The sequence below is a fragment of the Anser anser genome (assembly GCF_964211835.1).
Source record: "Anser anser genome assembly, chromosome: 24".
In the NCBI taxonomy this organism is placed as follows: domain Eukaryota; kingdom Metazoa; phylum Chordata; class Aves; order Anseriformes; family Anatidae; genus Anser; species Anser anser.
In genome coordinates this window covers 7,434,184-7,456,045 of record NC_139745.1, presented here as the reverse complement: position 1 = coordinate 7,456,045, position 21,862 = coordinate 7,434,184, and the positions used below count along the sequence as shown (strand labels likewise).

General features: G+C 59.1%; 3 protein-coding genes across 5 annotated transcripts; all 3 read right to left on the bottom strand.

Annotated features, from left to right (window-relative positions):
• Positions 1-1,312: 1,312 nt before the first annotated feature.
• On the bottom strand, positions 1,313-13,029 carry ELOA (elongin A). 3 transcript variants are annotated; one of them, XM_083809890.1, is made up of 11 exons: positions 12,840-13,029; positions 9,436-9,492; positions 8,736-8,854; positions 6,646-7,861; positions 5,237-5,351; positions 4,563-4,715; positions 4,226-4,323; positions 3,741-3,921; positions 3,088-3,199; positions 2,637-2,788; positions 1,313-2,029 (listed from the first exon to the last, which is right to left on the bottom strand). In XM_083809890.1, the coding sequence occupies exons 1-11, from the start codon at positions 12,909-12,911 to the stop codon at positions 1,968-1,970; spliced, it is 2,337 nt and encodes a 778-aa protein (XP_083666016.1). In that variant the 5' UTR covers positions 12,912-13,029; the 3' UTR covers positions 1,313-1,967. The 3 variants fall into 3 exon arrangements, with proteins under 3 accessions (XP_083666016.1, XP_083666015.1, XP_083666017.1); XM_083809889.1 differs by having other exon boundaries at positions 4,563-4,718; positions 12,840-13,028; XM_083809891.1 differs by lacking the exon at positions 12,840-13,029 and adding an exon at positions 12,187-12,509 and having other exon boundaries at positions 4,563-4,718.
• Positions 13,030-14,238: 1,209 nt separating this feature from the next.
• Positions 14,239-17,744, bottom strand: RPL11 (ribosomal protein L11). Its single transcript, XM_083809898.1, has 6 exons — positions 17,589-17,744; positions 17,146-17,296; positions 16,726-16,832; positions 16,182-16,313; positions 15,288-15,398; positions 14,239-14,314 (listed from the first exon to the last, which is right to left on the bottom strand). The coding sequence occupies exons 1-6, from the start codon at positions 17,727-17,729 to the stop codon at positions 14,285-14,287; spliced, it is 672 nt and encodes a 223-aa protein (XP_083666024.1). The 5' UTR covers positions 17,730-17,744; the 3' UTR covers positions 14,239-14,284.
• A 1,625-nt stretch (positions 17,745-19,369) lies between these two features.
• LOC310885953 (sodium-dependent phosphate transport protein 3-like) lies at positions 19,370-21,806 on the bottom strand. Its single transcript, XM_083809897.1, has 8 exons — positions 21,665-21,806; positions 21,381-21,538; positions 20,915-21,148; positions 20,750-20,837; positions 20,527-20,613; positions 20,049-20,167; positions 19,701-19,774; positions 19,370-19,502 (listed from the first exon to the last, which is right to left on the bottom strand). Exons 1-7 carry the CDS (start codon positions 21,741-21,743, stop codon positions 19,730-19,732), a joined length of 810 nt encoding a protein of 269 aa, XP_083666023.1. The 5' UTR covers positions 21,744-21,806; the 3' UTR covers positions 19,370-19,502; positions 19,701-19,729.
• Positions 21,807-21,862: the final 56 nt, after the last annotated feature.

Genomic DNA, 21,862 nt, shown 5'->3' with positions numbered 1-21,862 from the left:
AGCAAGGGGGGGGCTCAGCACCCGCGGGGGGAGCTCAGCACCCCCGGCCCTGTGGCCCCCGCCCGGTGCTGGGCCCCCGCCGATGCCCCAGGGAGGCGCGGACGCGGCGGGGGGGGGCAGAAGGCGGGGTCCTGGCGGCTAACGGCAGCCCCAGCCCCGCACGGCGCTGCCCAGCGCTACGCCGGGAGATGAACGCGGCCGGGACCGCGGCCGGCCCACGGCACCGGGCTGGGAGCGCTGCTCCGGGACCGTCAGGGAAGGGCGGAGCGGGGAAACAGCGGGGGGCTGGAACCGGGGGCACCGCGAACGGAAGCGCGCGGGATTTGGGCCGAAGCCGCCCCGGGAGGACACCGCGGCGAGGGCTCCCCGCTCCGCACCCCCCGCAGGGGGGGCAGCTCGGGGGGGCGGCGGCAGAGCCCCTCGGGGGCTGCCCCCAGCCTCCGCTACCCGCCCCTTTGGCACCCGGACAGCGAGGTCCTAGGGGAAGGAGCACGGCTTGTACCGGGAGAGCCCCTCCCGTTCCCGAGCCCTACCGGAGGCCGGCTCCCGCAGCGCACAGCCCGGGCCCGACCAGCCCCAGTCCCCCCTGCGCTCCCCCAGGGCGCAAGCCGCCAGCAGGACGCCCACCGACACGGCCTCACGGTTCCCCGGGTGGCTCCGGCTCCCCGCTCTGCTGCAGCCCCAGCGCGTCCCGACTCTGCCCCTCGGTGCGCGGCCGTGCCCCCTCGGCAGCCCCAGCGGCGGGGCCGCACCCCCCGCCCGTCCTTCCAGAGCTCCAGCCCCTCGGGCACCAAGTACCACCGACCGCCTGCGCCTCCTGCCGCGAAGCCCGCGCGCAGTAAAAGCAGGACACGTCCCATTAGTCACTTCCATCCAACCCCCGTCAAGTGGTTTTAGGTTCAAAGACTAAAATCCTCGCTTCTTCCAAAGAGCGGGCAGAGGAAAAGGTACGGGGACAGTACAGGATTTAAGCACCAGCTTCCAAACTGAAAATAAATCCTTCCCAGTCCCACACAGAAAACAAGATAAATTTATTCCTTCTTTCCATTAAAAGAGGCAAACAATGCCTTCATTAATATTTTAAAAACATTTTCAATTCCAGAGGCAGACAAAGTCCACTCCCTCAAAATTAAAAAAGTTAAAATGTTCATTGGTGCACTGTAAGATTTCTCCCCACACCCTTCAAGGTTTTATTCCCAGTAGCCAGCAGAAGACGACAGCAGCAGAGAAAGAGACCCCAGTGGCTCTTTGCACCCCTGCACAACAACGTAAGCGTCTGTACGAGATCTATAGTACCAGCAGAGAGAAGGTCGAGAGCTAAGAGTTTATTAAGATATACGATTAGAGAGCAAAGCCTCGGGACTTGATGCGCTTGCCGAAGGAGCGATGAGCAGAAGGGCCACCAGTGCCACCTGTCCCAGAGAGCCCAGGTGGGACTTCGGGCCCTGCAGGTACAAGGCCATGGGGAAAGGCTCCCCGGGCCAACCGGCGCCCACCCGGCCGGGTTCCTGCCCTCTGGTCAGACAGGCTGGCCCTTGGACTGGAACGGGAGGGGGGAGACTACTGGGAGCAACATAAATAGTACCGGTGGGCTAGAGGGGCAGAGGATTAATTAAAACCTTTTCATAATTTATTAAGAGGTTAAATAGTAAATAGTCTCTGGATCTCCCACTCTCAGCAGGTGCCAAGACTTCACATTTTCTCATGTCTGGAGATTCTGTACACCCTTCTTTTGACAGAAGACAAGGCCAGAAACAGGATGTCAGGGAGAAGGGAAGTGGGCTTGACACAAAGGAAGGGACAAGAATAAAAGATAAAATACTGTGCTGTCATCTTGTGCAGATCGAAGCCTCTCCCAGCAGCTGCAGCCTCCGCAGAGTTCAAGGGACCTGGGCTGTTCGGGTACCTGCTTCCCCTTCAGTGCCACTTCCCCACGAGAGGGAATTTCCCAGCTCTGCACTGCAAACTTATCTCCGAGAGAATCTATTTTTGAAAGCTTTGATAGTCTTTGCCATCATGGGTGCAATTTCTGCAAAAGAGAAGAAAAAGAAAACGTTCAAGCAGCGAGCAGCCTGGAGCTGCAGCCCCGGCGAAGCAGACGTGAGGCGCGCACAGGTGCGCGCTGACTGCAGCCCATCTTGTTTTCGGGTCTCAGACACAGGAGGGCCCACGCTGCTTTCTGCTTTGCAGCAACAGATGTTTGGTTCAGCTCGCTGCTGCCTTCCCCGAGGAGCTGCACTACAGTTTTCTTATTACAAACAGCTGGATGGATACAGAAAGCACAGGGGAAAATGCAGGCTCTTGGCCTCGCTGGTACCTTAGGGACAGGCCGATACAGCCATCGGGGGCAAGCAGGTGAGTCAGACAGACACACGGGAGCAACGGCTTCCTTAGGTGCTGCTAGAGAGCCCAAAAGCAAACCCGAGCCTCCACACCCTGACTCCAGCTGGTTCCCTACGCTGCTTCTTGCGAAAGAAGTTTGAACAGACTTTACCACCCTGCTCCTGCTCATGGAGAGGAGAGGCCCCCAACATCAACCCCCAGGCACCGCCTGCATTTCTCTCGCAGCAGCAGATTCGTGCACGCCTAAGGGAGGAGCTACAGGAGACCACGGACGTCCTGTGCCTGGTACTTACTCTTCACTGGTGGTTTCCTGGGGTCGTAGGAGGAGAAGGTGCTACCTGACGATGGGACAGAATGGGCACTGCTGGTGCTGGGCCCATCGTAGGACTGCTCCTCGCTCACACGAGCGTGGCTTTTGCCAGATGCGTAGAAGACTGGTTTTATTCTGAAACACGGAGACAGGACATATTTCAGTGGAGGTGTTCCTGTGATTTGATGCAGCCGTTCAGACATGAGCCACACTGCTAACAGCAGCACGGCTGCTATCACGCGGAGCCAGCACCAACCAGGACCTCAACCCTTCCCAGCAAGAAAGAGGCCGTTACAGTCACAAGCTTCGCTGCAGAAGGATCTCCCAAATACACAATTTCCTTTCTTGCCAAGATGCAGGGGTTCAGGGGGAAGCTGGCAGGAGCCCAGAGGAGAAAAGGCCCCGAACAGTAAGTGCTACTGAGAAACACTCACTTGGTCTTCTCCGGCAGAAGGGCCCCTCCGGTTCCAAACTTCTCCTGTCGTCTCCGTACGTCCCGAGGTGGCTTCACTGCGGAGTTCACAAAGGCCATTTTGGCCACTCTACCTACAGGCGCCCAGAAGGAAACAGTGCTTAGATCCAGCCTGACATAAAGGAGGCTCTTCACTATTTGTCATTGCAGCAAGCTCCCAGCACCTTTCCCCAGCTCGTCCATCCCAAAGCTCAGGTGAGAGCCTCCTCCCTCAGCTCTGCACCTCTTGCAGTCACAACGCCTGCTGTGACGAGTCAGGCTGAGGAGGCCAGTCGTTCTCCTTGTTTTGGTGAGCAAAATGAGGAATGCTTCCCCCACCCTGCGGTTCTCCGACCCCAGCATGAATTAGCAGCTCTAGAACAGGAGGTGCCTCTGAATTTGTCCTTGCTGTAAAACACTGCCCTGCCTAGCCTGCACTGACCACACCATGGAGGAGCTCTAGAGCCTGCTAAGCCTTTAAGCAAGGGCCGCCACATGGAGAACAAGAGTTAAGCAACTCCTCAACTGGACTAGATTCAAAGCAGCCGCTCCGCAAGACCTTCCCCACAAAAAGACTCCCCTAGGCAGCATTCCCAGCCACCCGTCTGTTCCCCAGGCCGTTTAGCCCCACGCCACCTTTGGGCTTGTTGGCGTGAGCTGAGCCGATGTTCCGTGCTAACATGAGCAGCCGCTGCTCTCGTGCGTCGTGAAGCCGGAGGTACATCTCCCGCCAGGACTCAAATTCTTCTGGCTTCTCATTCTTGAAGTCTCGGAGACAGTGATTGTGCCACAGCTGATCCGTATCCTCAATTAGAACCTGAAACAAACCCACAGGTAACCTGGGATCCTTCCTGACGCCTGCAGCTCCCCGTCCCCTGGCACAGCCATCCCTCCCTCTCCCTCAGCACCAGCTGTCTCCAGCGCCGCTGGAACACGGCAGCAGGCGAGAGGGCTTGGGGCCAGCCCACAGCAAGAGGCGGCAGATGGCAAATCTGGGAACTTGCGACTCGAGCAAGAGAATTCACACTTCTCATGTTGTTCTTTGCCATTCTGCTACTGCACACGAGGACAGAACAGCACGTCCACGTGTCAGCATCCCTTCCCCAGGGCAAGGCACTCACGTGATTGCATTCCTCGATGCGATACAGTTGCTCTGGGGTGCATCTCTCCAACACTGGCTCCAGCACTGAGAAAGGGACGCCACCCACTTCATAGATCGCTAGAGAGAAGCAAGATGCACACAGTATTTATCCCGCTCCTTCCTTGCCAAGGAAAGGGCTTGATACCCTGAAATGCAGTAGAAAAAACAGCAATGCTGCATGCTACCACCCAGTACGAGGGGAGGGAGAAAGGAGCTGTAGGCGTGATACACACACGAGTCACCGGGACTTCGGTGGGGAGAGAGGGCAGCGTGTGTGCAGGGCAGAGTGACGAACACAGAGCAGGAACGGTACTTACAGTCGATGTTGTTACTGAGGACTCTGATGCACTGCTCGTGCAAAGTCATCATCTTTGGGAGGTAGGCGGTTTTGGAGCCCGAATACACTTGCATCTTTGAATTCAACCGTCGACCTGTAAAGCCTGCCTCACTCTCTTCGACCGGCGAGGACACTGCTGTAAGAAGCAAGACTTGGAGTAAGGAAGGCACCGAGAAACAGAGATCCCACCCCGATGAACGGCACGGGAGACACAAGCCAGAGTCAGCCAGAAGCAGACTAACGGACCAAACAAACTAAAGGACCAAGTCTTCTCTAGGAGACCTGCCACCTGCCACCCATTTCAGGAAGAGCAAGTCCAAAGCCCCGGGAAGGGCCAGCAAGTGATCTTCCTCAGAAATGAGGAAAAGCACACGGGAAAGAAATCACCAGCGTTTGAGAGGCATTCGGACAATGCCCTCATTAATGCCCTAACTCTGGTTAGCCAGAGTCTGAGGTGCTCAGGCGGTGGGACCAGATGACCTGTGAAGGCCCCTCTAACTGAAATGTTCAACTGTATTGCAGCCCAGGCTCCGGGCATCAGGCAGGGCACTGGCCTCCAACAGCAAGAGCTGAGCCCAGCTGGTACCCACTCCCGCTGCCTCCTGTGAGCAGTGCCTGCAGCCCGTTTCAAACCCGTCTTCCTGCCCAACATACCTTTCCTTTTCGTCTGGGAGCAGGTAATGGACTCAATTGAGGGAAGAGGGCGGTAGTTGGCCTGGATCGGGGGCAGCGGGATGTCTGGCAACGTTGGCACCACATCTATGAGTATCTGGAAGGAGAGGATGTACATGCAGCTAAGACGAGAATGTCAGACCTTGCCAGCGCACAACAGCACTGAGCTGCACTTCGTCTGGCATCCCAAATGAGCCACACAGCGCTGGTCAGCTGGCACCAGGGAACAGCCCGGGTAGGCTGCGCTTCTGCCACATCGCCGTGACTGCCAGGGCCGTCCACACATCAAGCCAAAATTCAGGATCTGAATCACTCGGCACCCTCTGGTAAGAGCCGTCCACAACTTCAACCTGTTGAATTCAGCACTAAAGGACTCTGACGAGAGCCCCGGTCAGATTAACGAGGCAAAGGTTAAAAAAAAAAAACAACACAGAAGAGAAGGCTGGCAAAAACATCCTGACCCAAGCACTCACTCACCTGTCCAGTCTCTCTTCTTCCTCCTCCTCTCCTGCAAAAGATTCAGTAGTGGAGGAGGAGAGGGGAACCTCACGCACTGGGGGAAAATCTAGAAACTCTGTATTAAATGCTTGTTAGAATGAACGGCAAAGGAGGATTTTAAAATGCTGCTAAGATTAAAAAAACCACTTTTGGAGGAGTAAAGCGTTTCAAAGTTGAGTAAAAAGGTTAAGTAGTAATGGTTTTACACTTTAACCCGTACTTATATACACAGCTTTGGCATCCACGAGGCAACAAACATATACAGAAACATTACTTATTTGTCGAGTTCTCACAAAAGGTCAGGCTTCTAGAATGAGCTGCATTGTAACACCAATTCTCCCGTTTCTTCAGACCAACAGATTAAGTTAACAAAACTGCAGTACTGATAAAGGTAACAAAAACTGACAATTTTAGAGACCGTAAGGACTTAGATTCAGGAACCTTGCTAGCACGCAGATGCGTTACACAATGGGCAGGACTCGAAGCTGACTCACAACCAAAGACATTCCCCATTTTAAACAAGCACTTCACATCCAACATCTTTTCTTATATTCAGCTGAAAGTGGTCTCTTACTCTTCCCCCCTTTGACTAAGCGAGGTTTTGGTTATTGCATTCCTTTCCTGCTCCCCCTCCATTCCCTGTTCCCGCACGTTTCCACCCGACAGCACAACGCGATGCCCACCAGGCTGCTCTGAGCACAGGGCGTGCGAGGCACAGCTCCGGCAGGAACCAGGAGTCACAGGCCCGGGTACCAGGGAGACACCGCAGGCACAGCCCGATGCACGACGCAGCCCAGCACCTCCGGGGGGAAATAACAAGCCCCGGACGGCAGAGGACCAAGGACAGCCGACCCCACCTCTTTCATTCGCTTTTGGATCCTTCAAAGTCTTACCCTATTTGGTTTAGGAGGCTCTGGCTGTTTCTTCTCTGCCTTCTTCTCACTCGTCCGTTTGTGGCTTGGACTCTTCCGACTCGAGCTTGAGCTCTTGGTACTGGCTTTGGATCCATTCTGTTTGCTGTGCCCTTGGTCTTTCTCCCCAGCTGGCACGGAGGGTTTGGCCACTTTCTTTTTCTTTTTCTGGGGCTGGTCATAACTGAGGTATGACTCAAAGGACATCGTAGGTTGTTCAAACTCATCCTCCACTTCCCCTTCCCCAAAACTTGAGGAAAAGCCCACAGATTTTTTGTCCACCTCAGAGGCTTTGTGCTTCCCCTCAGAAGTTTTTAAGCTCCCAGAAATCCCCTTCTCTTTAACCCTGTTTGAGGAGTCACTCTCAGCTTTCCGTTTCTCCCGCTCCCTGCTCGACGTCTCCAGGCCTGGCTTGGACTTTTCCAATTTGCTTTTGTCAGCGTCCCGATGTTTTCGCTTCTTCACGTGGTTGTCCGGAGACTCTTCCAAGTGCGGCTGCACGTGTAGCTTCTCCTTTCTGGAGGAGCTGCTTTCTCGGCTCTTCTCCTTCTTGGTGCCATCCGACATCCTCTGCTTCTCCTTGCTGCATCCTGCCACGGGGCTTTCTCGGAGGTGCTCTTTAAAAGTCTTGTGCGACCTTTCTGGGCTGAAGGCAGAGGTCCTGTCCTCCACTCTGCCGTCAAGTCGCTGCTTCTCTTTGTGAGAAGCCTTGTGCTCTTTGTTCCGACTCACATTCCCTTTGTCGTGGAACTCACCAGGGTTCCTCTCTCGGCTTCCCCCACGCTTCTCCTGAAAACCATGGCCTTTACCAGCTTTCTGATGAAATACTGCGGGTTCTTCCTGCTCCTCGGAGGCATAAGGGTCTGTGTACATGTCCTGAGGGCTCTCACTTGGCTCAGGTGACACAGCTTGTCCATAGTCTGAGTACTCTTGATCTGAAGAGAGCGCTGGGGAAGATCTGCTCCACCCCTTATCCTCTTGGCTGCTATAGTCATAAGTCTCATGGGCCCTCTCAGGCCCAGAATACCTTTTGGACTTCTTTTCCCTGTGATCTGGGCTATAGGACTGGCTGCAGGAAGGCTGGAAAGGCTCTGAATAGTCCTGGTCATGCTCCTCATCCTCTCTGGGGGAAGGTTCTCGTTGTTTTTTCCTTGAGCTGTTCCTCTCGTAGTCACGGTCTTCAGAATCAAGGTTATTTCTAAAGGGATGAGGAAACGAATGAGTTAGACGAAGTTCTCGGTGTGAACAAAAAGAGCTACACCCTGCAGACAGCATGGGTGGGAATCTCTTACAGAGGACTAAAATTGTGTTTGGTACTTTTGTGGCAGGAATATTACTAATTGTCCCTGTCACGGCAGTGCTCAGGGATTTGGGAACTACACGTCTGGTGCAGGAGTTGATGAAGCACTTTTATTAGGACTAGAGGCAAGCAGAGACAAACGTGTACGAGACCTCTCAGCACCCACACAGCCCTGGCTGTACAGCATGCACAGAGAACACGGCCTCCAGTTCACCAGTTAAAGCCTGCAGGGATACTGGAGCCATCGAAGTCATCGTGATTAACTGGATCGTTATCACCCACACTTAAATGATCTCACTGCTGGATTCAGCACAGCTTTGTTACCGCAACGTGGCTGCTAGCCTCGGCTGTCAGTTTCCACGGGATTTGGGCACACAGAAGCCTTCTTTCAAAGCGAGCCGCTGCCTTGACTTGGGCCTGGAACTCCCTCTCCTTGGCATCACACAATGGGAAGCGAGCCGACGGCACCTCCTGCTCTAGTAAGGCCCTTTCTTGGCATCCGCCGTTAATCTCTCCATCAAACTGCAGTTGTGTGAGATTTGGCCCCTGCCTTGACTCTGAACTGCAGCCGTCAGCAACCCAGCGCCCTGTGGCTGGCGCGGGCAGGAAGTTTACTCCAAACCAAGGCAAAAGTGCCACGCAGAGTTAGCACACTTGCGCTACAAGTTTTTCCAGAGCCTTCTCTTCTTTCCACGGTCAGAGTAATTTATAACCTCCACTGCAAAGACTTAACGAAGCTTACCCATCGAGACAACCGAGCGGGCTCACCTACCTGTCTGCCTCCTGGGAGACCGGCACCAGCTTCTTCCACCTGGCCACGAGGTTCTTTGCGAAGTCTCCTACCAGCTCGTGTTTCCGCAAGCCGTTCACTGTCTTCCCCACGCCTGTCTCCTTCAGGAGAGAGTCAAGATACAAATTCACCTTGGCAAAACCCATTCTCACCTCTGCTGAGCTTCCTACCAAGCGCTCCCTGTCACTGCGAGGCAGAAATGAGCTTCCCTGATCTAACAGCACAGGTACCACACCCGACACATTATGGCTTCAGCAGACATTGTATAGTTTACTAGAGTTCTGCAAAGAAAACAGATCTGCCTTAATCAAATGTTAATTATTTAGTTTAATAAGCTAAGTTCCCATTTCCCATAACTATTTGAAGACATTAATACTTCCAGGGGTTAGCAGCCCCTATTGGTGACTGGGGTGGCATGGATTTAGGAACTCCTCTGACCCCATACCCTGATCGAGCGTGAAGCTTTTGGAAGAACTGAGAATAAAGCGCTGCCCTCCATGGCTGCCCGCTTGCTTTGTGCCTGGAATTTCTAGAACCTGATCAGAAGCTGGTCTGTGACACCGCTTTGTAGCAGGTGGCTTAGGCAGCACGTCCTGCTCCAGGGAAAGCAGCATTTCTCCGGCACGCCGTTACTGGCACTCGACAGACACGATGAAAGCGCGAGAGATTTCACAGCTCTTACCACGAGAATATCAACTGTGATGGGCAACTCCGAGAGCCTCTTCAGGCTTTTCAGCAGCTGCAGAGACAAGAAGGAAAGCGTTCAGGCTCGTCACACTGAACCACGTACTGTGGTTAGAAAGGAATAGAACCCTGCACTGCGTGGGAGCTCGTCAGAAAGACCCAAGCAGCAGACAGCTGGCACCTTGCTCCAGACCAAGCCCCCCAGAAGCTGAACACAATGGCCAACCGTAAAGAAATTGTCTCTTCACCTGTGAGAGCCTCTGAGAGCCTTAAACCACACTCAGATACGAACCCTTTCTATACAGAGGACGGCATCCTAACTGCGACTCGCAGCATCGGGACCAGAGGCACCACACAACGTCACCCTCAGAACGGCGCTGAGAATCACGTCCCTTGACAAAGGGAGGGGGAAAGTGAAACAGGTGAGACACCTTCCTGAAGCCGTGCAAACTAGGCAAGGTTTCCAGATGCTCTTGAAGATCTCAGGAACCCCCAGCTCCTCTGCAGACGCTCCCTGGGCCGGTGCTGCCGGCAGCCCCTCCGCTCTCAGCTGCTCTGTCCGGAGGCCGCCGATCCCTTCCAGCCCCGCTCTTTTCCCTTCCCCGAGCCCCGGTGCCGAACGCCAGCTCCCGTTCAGGAGGCCCTGCCTGCCCACACGCTGCTCCGCACACCGGGCACGCTGCTGCTGCCTCTGCCCCCGGCAGCTCGAGGCGTCGCCTCCCCGAGACACCCGCAGACTGTTTGGTCACGGGGCACAACGGCGCGCACCCAGCAGCACCGCGCTGCCCCTCGCTGCCCCCCGCGTTATTCCCCACACGGCTGCAGCCACAGCCCAGCCCCGTCAGCACCCCCGGCCCTGCGGCACCCACGCAGCCGGGCTTTGTTCCGCGCCGTACAGAGGGCTGCCCCAGCCACGGCTCCTCTCTAACGCGCCGCGCTCATGCTCAGATCAGCGCCGTCAGCCTAACAATTCCCATCACCCACACGTAGAGCAGGCAGGGATCAAAGAAATTGGGGTTTCCTTCCTTTGGAAGGAAATAAGTGTGTTTTACAAATCCCTCCCGGCACCAGCGCAGGGAAACGAACGTGCGCACGAAGCACTCGCTGGAAGGCAAGGGGCATGAGGGGAGAGGAGGGATGGACGGAGCTCGTACTAGCCAGAAGGGAGCAAAATGGGTGTGTTAAAACACCAGCTCCTCTGCAGGCCGGTTACCTTCCTGGAGAGGCTGCTCACAGAAATCCCACCACAAGAGCACGTGCCAAGGGAGAACTCCCGTTACCCTTAGTGCCACCCCAACCATTTCCTAGCTACACCTCACCAGAACGCCTCAAACCGCTCTTTTTGGTCTTTGGTTATTTGTTGTCTTTGGGGCTGAGCTCCAAAAGAAAAGCGCTGTTCTCAGCTGGGCTGATCTCAGGACTTCGTATAGCCCGGGGAAATCGCCGTGGTCTGAGGCCAGGGGACCCGCGCGTCTGACCCAGAACACTTCTGTCGGGAACTGGCTTATTCCACGTCCCCTGCAGTCAGTGGCTGGAAACATCCGCGCGCCTCCGAGCAGGAGATGGCTTCCTGAGGGGCCAGCGCACACAGGCCGCTGCCTACGTGTCGCTGCTGAGCCCTTACACCTGCACGTTCACCAGCAGCGTTAACACAGCTCGGAGCCCAGCAGAAATCTCAGCCAGGTTGTAAACCTCCAAGTGCCACCGCCAGGAAACAAGGCGCTTTGTTACCTGCGCCGCCAGCAGGGCGCTTATCTAACACCCAAGATACCCGAACTGCACTCGCTGACACCGTCCAGCGGGAACCCAGCCCGGCAGCACCAGGTAGGAACATTTCTGGGAGCTGCGCTCACCCAGCACAGGAAATCCCCGCTTTGCTCGCGAGCTGCGGACCTCAGGGGCACGCGCAAGAGGCCCTCAAAGCGGGACGGCTCCGAGCAGTGCGGATGGCGGAGCGCTGACCTGCCTGCCCCACGGGGACAGCCTGGCACAGCACACGGTGCCTGCGGCTGAAGTCAGGCCAAACCTGGTAGCTCGTCTCGGGAATAACAGATCCCACAGGTGGGAGACAAAACACGGCCCGTAGCTTACCAACACCAGATCAGACACACACAAGAAGGCTCTTCTAAATCACCCCAGCGCAGGGTGAAGTTTCAGTCAATGAGCTAGAAGACCGAAGCCATAAAACCTCAGTTAATTCCAGCCCTGATAAAGTTTTAAGGTAGGCAGATTGTTTTCTTTTTCTACTAGAAGCTCGGCAGACCGTTACGATTCTGACAACACACGCTGATAGCAAATCAGCGCAGCGCAGCCTGGTCCCATCCCCCCCATCACGGCGCTCTCCTGCTCGTGCCGCCTCTCTCTCTCTCCCCCCAGAAGAGCAGTCCTGCTGCAGAGTTTGTACCTCCCCTGCTGGGGGGAAAAACCACCACCAAAAATAAAAACAAAGAACCAAGAAGACCATTTCCAAACCATTACAACAGCGCCCAGTTTCATTTTCACAGTTCTGTACAGAAATTTTCACCTAAAAATAACACTCGGCACCTTTCAGCCAGCCAACACAGAGCTCCACACAACGCCGGGCAAGCGTCGTTCTCTCACGGCACTGCTGGAGCGTTTCGGAAGGACAGGCCGGGGAGGCCGGGCTGCGAGCGGTGCCCTAACGCGGGGGCAGCGCCCCGAGGAGCCGCGGGTTTGTCCTGCTGGCCCAGGAGAGCGGCGCCCGCCGCAGAGGGCGAAGGGAACTTACGGCGGGGAAGCAGAAGCCGCTGCGTGACAGGGGAAGCTGCCCACCAGACACGGACTGGAAACGCCACCGCTTCCAGGGCTGTCGTTGGAAAGTAACGGCCATCAGACAGCAGAGCTCCCGGGCCCCTCCTCCCGGGGAAGGAGAAGGCTCGGGACCGGGACCGCCACCACAGCCGGTCACAGCGGGCTGGCGCTGAGCCCCGGCCCCCGCAGAGCTGCCGGGGGGCAGCAGAGGAAGGGACAGCGACCGGCACGGGGTGACCGGGGGGCGGCCAGCCCGGCCCCACGGCTCGAGGGGCGGCCGCAGCTCGCCGGGACCGGGAGCGAGACCCCGGGAGGGGCCCCCCGGCACCCCCAGCTCCGTTCCGGGCCGCGGGGCCCCGGCAGCTCCGCCTGCTCCGCCCGGGCGGGGGGCGCGGGGCCGGCCGGGGCCTCGGGGACACGGCGCTGCCCCCCCGCCGGGGCTCGGCCCCGCTCCGGGAGGGGGCTGCGGGCCCGGGCCGCCGCCACACGCGGCCCCCGACCCCGACCCCGACCCGCCCCGGCCGGGGCTCGGCCCCGCCGCCCACCGCCGGCCCCCCCGGGGCAGCGCCTGCCGTCCCCCGCCAGCCCCGGCCCGCCCGCCTCCCCCCGCCCCGCCGCCGCCGCCGTCACCTTCTTGGGCTCGGAGCTGCCCGCGAGCCGCGACTGCAGCCGGCCCACGACTTCCAGCACCGACTCCGCCATTTTTACTGCTGGACGGGCCGCGGCGGCGGAAGCGGCTTCACCGCCCGCTCGCCACACGGCGCTTCCCGGCCGCCGCCGCCATCTTGGGTGCGGGCGGGAAGCGGAAGTCGCGCCGCGCTGCCCTGCCGGCGGCGGCCATAGCGGGTGAGGGCAGCGCCTCGCCGGCGCCATCTTGGGGCCTGGCGCGGCGCCGCTGCCGCCGCCATGTCGAGTGCTGGCAGGCGGCCGGGGCGGGCCCGGCCCCGCCTCCCCCGGAACGCCGCGGGGCGGGGGCACGGGGCCGGGGGTGGGGGCCGGTGCTGGCTGCGCTCCCCCGCAAGGCTCCCGCGGAGCTACGGGATCCAGGGGAGCCGCTCTGGGGGCAGGAAGCGGGGCTCGTCTCAGAACGGGGGCAGCCCGGGAGGCAGGAGGCAGGAGCTCGGCGCAGCCCGGCCGCAGCCGCCGCCCAAGCCCCCGCTTCACGGGGCCGAGCCTCTCGTGACGGCACCCGCTGCGCGGCCCCCCGGGCTCCTAAGGCGCCGCAGCTTCGCTTAAAGACGCGACTGTTGGCTTCATCTCCGAGTCACCCCGGCACTCAGCGCGCAGGCCCCACGCAGCGCCACGCCACGGGGACGGTTCAGGGGCCCGCGGCTTTTCTCCTGACCCCCCCCCGGTTTCCGTGTGGCACCGGGAGGGCGCAGGGGCTGCAGGCAGCTCTGTTCTCCCCGCTCCCTCCACTCAGCCCGGCTAGGGCAGCCCTGCCCCACCTCAGCACCCCATCCTCTTCCCTGCGAGCGACTTTTACCAAATTTTCTTCCTTCTCCACGGCTTTGTTGAAGTCTCTAAACGCCTGGAAGAACACACAGCGCCCCCCTTCCTCTTTGCCCACTGCTAAATAGGAGCGGATTACTCAGTTCCAGGAAACCCGATCTTTATGGCCAAGCATAACAAACAGCACCCAGACACGAGACAGCAGCAACAGCTATTTCTGGCCCGCAGCAGACTTGTTACCCCATGCACTGGAGGAGCTGAGGTCACTGCCGAGCTTCAGACCAGAGTTTCAAACTGGGATTTGGGAACATTCAAAAACTGGATGTATTTTTTTGTTGTTGATTGCCCCCCCTTTTACCTTTCTAGGAAGATTTCTCTGTATTGCTCGTGCTCTTGGGCAGCACAGAAGCAGAGACTACATCCAGTGTAAGCCCGACAATCGCTCCTCGGGAACTCTCTTCAAGCACACGGCACCGCAGTCCCTGTCATGGCAGTCCCTGCCTTCCTGCTGCCTTTTCAGTGCAAGTCCCAGCAGCTTCCCAGGTCAGGAAGAGCCCCACAAAGCGCACAACAGAAGTTTGGGAGTTATAAAACTTTATTTGCTTTTTGGTAACAGGAGCTGTTCATTTGCCAGGAAGGATGATGCCATCGTACTGTGAGAAAAGGAGAAAGAGCCAAGTGAGCCAGGTAGAGGTACAGCCCGTACAGAGGTTTTTTCCCCGGGGAAAAAACTGTGTCACCACCCTCATCCCAAGCCAGCCAGCCACGACATTCAACACCAGCTCTCCCCGCTGAGCTAACTGCCACGCTGTGAACCTCCCAGGGGGTCTTTGTTCACAAAAGCACCGAACTCCACTCACCGAACTCCACTCACCGGGCCAGCCAAACAAGAAGCCCCACCCTTCAGAGGCGGATCTGACCAGAATTAACTCATCCCTTTTACAGCTCCTATCTGGCCCCTGAAGGCGAGCTCTGGCAGCTCGCAGAACCAAGCGTGAGGAGGGGAAAAAGCTGCTCAGCAGGAGCAGGCTGGGGTTCCCCCTCTGCAGGGCAGGACCAGTGTAGATCGGGGCAGAGTGGCTGATAAAGAGCTACCAGACAGGCTGCTCACCCTTTCCACCTCTTAAAAAAAAAAAAAACAAACCACCAGAGGCCCATTTCCACGAATCTCAACCTTTTGGCATTTCCCATTCCTGATCCTGTCTGCGTCAGGGAGAGCTATGGGCAGCCAAACCCACGCACGGGTTTTGTTTGGATTGCTCCATCCACCAAGCCTGGCGGCTGAGCCAGGAGCGTGCTGCGTAAGCACAGCGAGCCCTGCCTCGTCACCGGTGAGCCGGGCACAGTCACCCCTCCGGTAACCGCAGGGGAGCTGTGCACCGGAGCCGGCACTTACAGGCAGCCTGCGTGAGCAGCTGCCCCAGTTACCACACCGAGAAGGGGCACCAACAGCGCTCGTGCCCGAATGGAGCTTCTGCTGCGCTGGGGAAATCCACACCGGTGCGTTAAGCAGAGACCAACGTCTCCCCCTGCCCAGGGACTTGTTCCACTCCTCCCACAGGAGGACGCATTTTGCTGACACTTGCTCGGATCTCCTGGGATGACAGCCACGAGGCTGGGCCTTACCTTCTGCTGAAACCAGCGCATGGCTTCTTCCTTCCCGATTCTGTGCTTGGCTCCGATGTTGCCGGTTCTGCGCTTCTTGTCAGCGATGCTGAAACCAGGCCTGCCCAGCACCTGCCAGGAGAGCAGACCAGCAGCACTGTTTCATTCTGGCATTTACTTACTTCATTAAAACGAGCACATTTCTAGGAAGGAAGTCCAGAACTTCCAAACCAGCGACATCTTCCCCTCTGAGTCACGTTCAGGACTTAAAAGAATTATCTTCACCAGCCTCAATGTGAACTGAAATCTACGTAACTCGGAGCAGGCAGCTGAACCGATGGGACAGCTCCTGGGCTGGACAACTCTGCACACACAGACTCAGAGAAACCAACGTGAGCGTGGCAGACACAGTGCTCCACACCCAGAGGCCTCAGCTCTCGACAAAAGGTACACTGGAAGCAGCGCTAACGCGCACAAAACAGCTCCCCCCTGTTCCGCAGTGCTGCGGGGCAGAGCAGGAGGAGAGCTAAACGTGCCCGCCACCACCGCTGTCTGCCCACCACCACCTCGTGGAGAGCCGGAGCTCGCCAGCAGTGCAGGGACGCAGCCCGTCCTTCAGCCTCCGTTCCCGCAGTCCCCCACACTGCTGCTTTTTCCCCTCTAACTTCCTAGCAGTTTTTCCTCGGTGTTATCACAGGAATACCAGTGACAGCAAAAGTATTTCTCTCTGAAGACACTTTCTGAGACACCACGTATCAGGGGGCTTACGGCAGCCCTGTGAGCCCGTTCAGGCATGGATTTTGTTGACATCTTTCCATCTTCCAGCAGCATTAACAAGAGCCAACTTTCAGCCTAGGTTCCTTCGACAGCTTTCACACAAACCCAGTGAATACAACGGAGTGGGGGAATACGCACCACGTAGAAGTCCAAGCCGTAGATACCAATACTGGGATCGTATTTGATCCCCAAATCGATGTGCTCCTGTATTCCAAAGCCAAAATTCCCAGTGTCTGAGAAGTTGTTTTTTCTCAACTCATATTCTCGCACCTGAAACACGTGTTATCGGTCAGCGTTTCGTTATCGACTGCAGACACAAGTCCTGCACGTTCTAACTGCTACCAGACCCACAACTTGCCTACATGCTGTTAAGCCTTGAGCCCCAAAATTTTTATCCCCAAAATTTTTATCCCACAGCCTGCTCAGGAAGCACAGCAGCAAATAACAGAGTCTCCAAAGATAACAGCAACTGCGCCAACTAACTCTTAAATAAGGAAGGGACAACGGCCAAGCAGAGAAACAGTGCAAAGGCAGCAGCCTGGGTATCAGAGATGCCACCCCAACCCTTAAATCCATGACTGACCCGTAACCAGATTAGCTACAGCATTTCAAAGCCTCTTTTCAGCTGATAACAGTTTAAGTTTTGTTCTTTCACAAGTCAAAGACCCGGACCAAGTCTCACCTTTAACCCCTTCTCCAAAATCTCCTCTGCTTTGGCCCCACGAACCGTGCAATGAACGGCAATCTTCTCGTTTCTCCTGATGCCAAAGGATCTCACAGTGTATCGTGCTGCGGGCAGCAAGAACGACACTTAGAGGCTACTCAGAGAACATCCACCTGGGGACTCAGAGCTTGCTTACAGAGACCTGGGAAATTGCTTAGAAGCAAGAAGAACCGCGACAACGGCAGGTTCTCTGTGACGAGAGCAGAGCTGCCGCCACACCCGGCCTGACAGAAGCAGCCACCAGCTCCACAGGCCCCCTGCTCGCCCCAGCAGGCCTCGGAGTGCCGAGGGGCAGCGCTGCCCTCGCCGGCTCTGCCCTGGGGGGCCGCAGCATCACCTCCCCGCCAGGGCAGCACCCCCGGGCCCCGCAGCGCTCACCCTTGGAGAAGACGGGGGTCTGCCCCGTGAGCTGCTCCAGCACCTTGGCGGCGCGGGTGAGGCGATCGCCGCTCTCCCCGACGCAGATGTTGAGGCACAGCTTGCGGATGCGCAGCTCGCGCATGGGGTTCTCCTTCTCACCCTGGTCTTGCTGCGGAGAAACGGCGCGGGGCTGAGGCCGGGCACCGGGGGGCGGCCCGAGGCTCGCCCCGCGCCCCGGCACGGCTCGGCCGGCCGCTCACCGACACCGCCCCCGGCGCCGCGGCCTAGCCACGGCGGCCGGCCCCGCAGGGCGCCCCGCCGGCCCTTCCCTCCCCGCGAGCTCCCCCCGGCCCCCTCCGCTCCCTCCCGCGCGGGCGGCGGCGCGGACGGGCCCCGCCGAGGGCGGATGGCGGCGGATGAAGGCTGCCGGCCCGGCCCGGCCCGCGGCGGCCGCTACTCACCGCCATGGCGGAGGCGGGGAAGAGGCGGGCCCCGCCCCGCCGCGGGGCCTTATGGGGCGGCAGCGCCCCCTGGCGGCCGGAGGCCGGCCCTGCCCCGCCCCCCGGGCACGTTGCCTGGCAACCGCGCGCCCCCGCGGCCATTTCGTGAGGCGGCGGCGCGGGGACGCGCCCCGGGGGGGGGGCAGGGTCCCGGGGGGGTCCCGCCGGGTTCCGGGGGCGCTTTGTGCCCCCCCTCAGCAGCCCCCTGCCCCGCGGGGCCGCCGGCTCGTCAGGACGGGGCACCGGGCACCACCCCCCCCCAACAGGGCACCCACACACAAGCAGCCGGTCTCGTTGTGGAGAAAACTTGTTGTGTGGCCGTGCGGAGGCCGTGACAAAGCACCGACAACCCCGTCCCGTTCCCCCGCCGCCCCCCGATCCCTCTCGTCCACCCCACACCAGCTCTGCTCCCCCGCAGCCCCACCGCCGGCAGCTCTCACGGCGCAGCGGGCTCCTCGCGAGCCCAGCCCTGGACGGTCCCGCTGCCAAAGGCCACGTAGAAGATGAGGCCAAAAATGTTGAGGGCTGCAGCCACGAAGAAGGCGTTCCTCCAGCCCTCCTGGAGATCCTGGGGGAGTCCAAACAGGCCACGATGCCGTCATCCCCCCGTTACCTCCCCGTAGCGATCACCCGACTGCTGCCACCCAGACCCCCGGCACCAAGCTCAGCTCCATCCCCTCCTTGCCACCGATACCAACAGCTGCTCAAGGCATACACCAGACCCGCTCACTGGAGATACGCTTCCTGCCTTGGCAGCTTTGGAAACAACGTGTGCTGGGCTGAATTTAGGAAGCGTTCCTGCTTGGCGCAGAGCTCTTCCCTCGCCCCTCTCCCTCACCCCTCTCCATCTCTAAGCACACCCAGATGGGGCCATGTGGGGCTCTTCCACCCTCCTGACTCATCCCCGCATCCCCAGAACGGGGGCTCTGGTTTGCAGGGTGCTACGTGGCACGCGTGTGTTGTGAGGGGGCTGGCTGGGACTAAAATCTGATTCAGTGCAAAGAAAGCAATCTGTTTCTGAGAGCAAAGCTGTGGTTTCTTCCAGGAATATGCTTGTGGTTTGTGGCCCCAAATTACCTGGCTGACGAGAAGTCCCACTGCAGTAGGTGCAATAATTCCTGCGATTATGCCAAAGGTATTTGTGACTCCTAGCAGGAAGCCTGCGTATCTGGAGGGAGGAAGCAAAGATTTCCTGAGCAGGGCAGAGTATAAACTGTCTGAAGAGAGGAGCAGGTGCTGCCAGCCCCTTCCCTGCAGTGAACAAGGCCAGAGATCCTCAGCCAGAAGAAACATCTTTAAACTCATCTGCATGAACAGTGCCTGTCACGCTGAGCAACACTAGCGTCTTCCTTGCAAGACTGGGGGAATTTAAAGCCTTTATTTTACTCCCTAGCTTACAAAGTGACTAGCTGCAGGAGATGAGGGAAGCGAGGAGGAGTTGCAGAAGCTTTGGGGGACTGGGAACAGGAAGAACACAAAGCCAGGGAGGGGACAAAGGACAGACCCGTTTACCTGGGGGCTATATCGATGTGGTTAATGTTGATGCCTGCCCCTGTCATGCTGATTATCGTCAACGCCAGCGTTAGAAGTACCACAGCAGCCGTGGAACTGCTGCCGATGTAAGGCACAACCACCAGGAAGACGGAGGGGAGCAGCATCCCTTGAGAGAAGGGAACGTGTCTTATTATGTGCCACACGGGCGTGTTGGGAAGGCTGCACAGCAGATGAAAGCCTGTTCTCACCCAGCGCTGAGAAGAGCTTCCTGACAGCTGCTGTTCCGAGCACTCGCCGGGCCAGGAGGAAATCAGCCAGCAGCCCAGCCAGGATGTGCCCCAGCCCGTTCCCAATGTAGGGCAGGGAGGAAAGGAGCCCGTTCTGCAGAGCAGGGAACGAGGCACTCTCACTTCCATGGCACCAAGTGACGCAGCCAGGGGCTCGGAGGCTGCAGCACCGCTGGTCCCAGAGCCACTGGTCCTCAGGAAGAAACATCCCTGAGGAAACTCTGTATTCCCAGCCTAGAGAGCAACCAAGACCCATCGCTGCTGCAGAGACCAGCCTCAGGGCAGCACTCACCTCTCTGAGGTCGAAGTGGAGGACGTTGCTCATGAACGTGGGCATGGAGGTGAGCAGCATGTAGAACAACCAGTCTGTGCAGAAGCAGGCAATGGCAATCGCCCAAACAGGCAGCGACTTGGCCATGGCCCCAAGCGGGAGGGAGCGGCCATGAGAGCTGCCCTGGAAGGACAGCCATCAGTCAGGGCTTCTCCTTCTCCCATCCCCTAGAGGGCTGCCCAGGCTCTCTCGGCCTCTCCACCTGCTGCTAAGGCCGGGACCAGCTCTGGCTGCTGTGTAAGAAGCCCAGCAGAACCACAGCAGTCCCCTTACCAGTGTCCGCAGCGTTCCCAAAGGGTTTGCGTGTACCTGGTGAGCCAGCGACGACACGATGTACTCCCGCTCCCCAGCGCTGATCCACGGGTGACTCGCGGGGTCCTCATACACGAAGAGGAACCAGCAGAGGCACCAGGCGCAGCCCACGCCACCTGCAGAAAGTGGGGCTCTCAGTGGGTACGATGCAGCAGAGCTGAGCGCCGGCGGGGGGAGGCTGGTGTTAGTGAAACGGAGTGCAAAGGATGGAAAGGGACAAACTCCCCCAAACCCACTGCTCGTGGTGGAAGGGGCTGGCTCAATGGCATGACAGGGTCAGCACGTTCCCTTACAGTACCCCAGCAAAAAGGGCTTCATCATCCTGGCCTGGCAGGTGAGAGGGGAGCCCGGAGTTGTGTGGGAGGTCAAAGGGAGGAGCTGGTCCTGCAGGGCTCTGGGGCGGAACCGCTGGGAGCTCTGCCAGCAAATGCTCTGCTGCGGGGCTGGAAGAGGGACACGGTGGGTCACTGCTCACCAAAGATGTAGAACACAAGAGGCCAGCCCAGGCTCTGGCAGATGATTCCAGCCACGAGAAGAGCAGAGAAAGTTCCAAAAGTGCATCCTAGGGATCAGACACCGAAAAAGTTGTTTTAAAGGGACTTTGGTACCCAACCACCAAGGACCGACTTGGAAAGAAGGGGGTGAGGGAAGGGCCTGTGCTCACTGAATCGGCAGTTGGGAACATCCTCACGCCTTACCAGCATCAGCGATATTCATGAGCCTGCTGCGTTCCAGCGGAGGGGCCCATTTTGCCCAGAGCGTGTACTGAGCTGGAAATACCACCCCCTGCAACAGAAAATGGGGAGCGTGGAGGGAAGGGATGCAGGGAGCAGCAGCCAGGGCCGACTAGAGCCGCGACTGACCTGAGCCAAGCCCAGCAGCGCCTGCAGCCCCACGAGGACGCCCACGCCGAGCTCCGCAGCTCGCGGCACGAGGAGGGTGAGGGCGGAGGAGAGCAGGAGCCCGCTGCCCAGGACCAGCTTCCCCCCGAAGAGCCCCGCACCATACCCGCCCAGCGCCTGCGTGAGGCCATAGCCGTAGAAGAAGGAGCTGAGGACGATCCCTTGGGTCTCAGCGCTCCAGTTGTACACAGGGGCCTGGTGGGGACGGGGAGCAGAGTCAGCCAGGGCTCTCATTTCCTGGCTCAGACTGCGCCAGGAAGGGAGAAGCAAGCAGGAAACGCGGCCCTAAGGACAACGAACTGAGCGCTCCGCTCCTCACCCCCCCCATCCTTGAGGCTTTCCTCAGCTGCTTCCGAGCCTGCCCTAAGAAGCACGGCCGGGATGCAGCACTGGGTTACGGGTGATCCCTGTCCGCCCCCGCTCCCACCTGAGGCAGCCGCGGGCCGGGAGCGCTGTGGTTGCCGCTTGGGGGGCTGCCGCCGGTGATGGCGATGATGGCGATGCTGAGGGCGGCCCGCAGCGCGTACGCCACGAGCAGGGCGCCGTGAGCCAGCAGGGCCAGGGCGCAGCGAGCCGAGCACGGCCCTGCGGGGAGGCGGCCTCAGGAGGGGGTCCGGGGGTCCGGGGCAGCGCCGAGCCCCGTGATGCCCCCGGGCCCCGCACCCCCCACCGGCCCCTTCCCCCCGGGGGCTGCCGGGGCACCGGCCGTACCGGAGCTGGGGGCCGGTGGCCGGGGGAGCAGGGGGGCGGCCTCGTGCGAGGCCTCTGCGCTGCCCGCCGCCCCCTCCATGCTCCCGGCGCTCCGGGCTCCGCGCCCCCGGGCGGGGCGGGGCGGGGGGGGGGCTGCCACGTGCTGCCGCCGCTGGCCCCGCCCACCAGCACAGGCCACGCCCCCGATCCGCTCAGGCC

Coding starts and splice junctions, on each gene's coding strand:
- ELOA (XM_083809891.1), bottom strand. CDS start 12,288: ATGGCCGTTACTTTCCAACGACAGCCCTGGAAGCGGTGGCGTTTCCAG. Junction 7,862..8,735: donor GTCTCCCAGGAGGCAGACAG/GTAGGTGAGCCC, acceptor TCATCCCTTTAG/AAATAACCTTGATTCTGAAG. Junction 3,922..4,225: donor GCATCGAGGAATGCAATCAC/GTGAGTGCCTTG, acceptor GGTTTGTTTCAG/GTTCTAATTGAGGATACGGA.
- RPL11 (XM_083809898.1), bottom strand. CDS start 17,729: ATGGCCGCGGGGGCGCGCGGTTGCCAGGCAACGTGCCCGGGGGGCGGG. Junction 15,399..16,181: donor ACGGCTTGGACTTCTACGTG/GTGCGTATTCCC, acceptor CTCTCCTGGCAG/GTGCTGGGCAGGCCTGGTTT. Junction 14,315..15,287: donor TGCGCTGGTTTCAGCAGAAG/GTAAGGCCCAGC, acceptor CTTTTCTCACAG/TACGATGGCATCATCCTTCC.
- LOC310885953 (XM_083809897.1), bottom strand. CDS start 21,743: ATGGAGGGGGCGGCGGGCAGCGCAGAGGCCTCGCACGAGGCCGCCCCC. Junction 20,838..20,914: donor CGCTGCTGGGCTTGGCTCAG/GTCAGTCGCGGC, acceptor TTTCTGTTGCAG/GGGGTGGTATTTCCAGCTCA. Junction 19,775..20,048: donor TGTCGTCGCTGGCTCACCAG/GTACACGCAAAC, acceptor GCTTCTGCACAG/ACTGGTTGTTCTACATGCTG.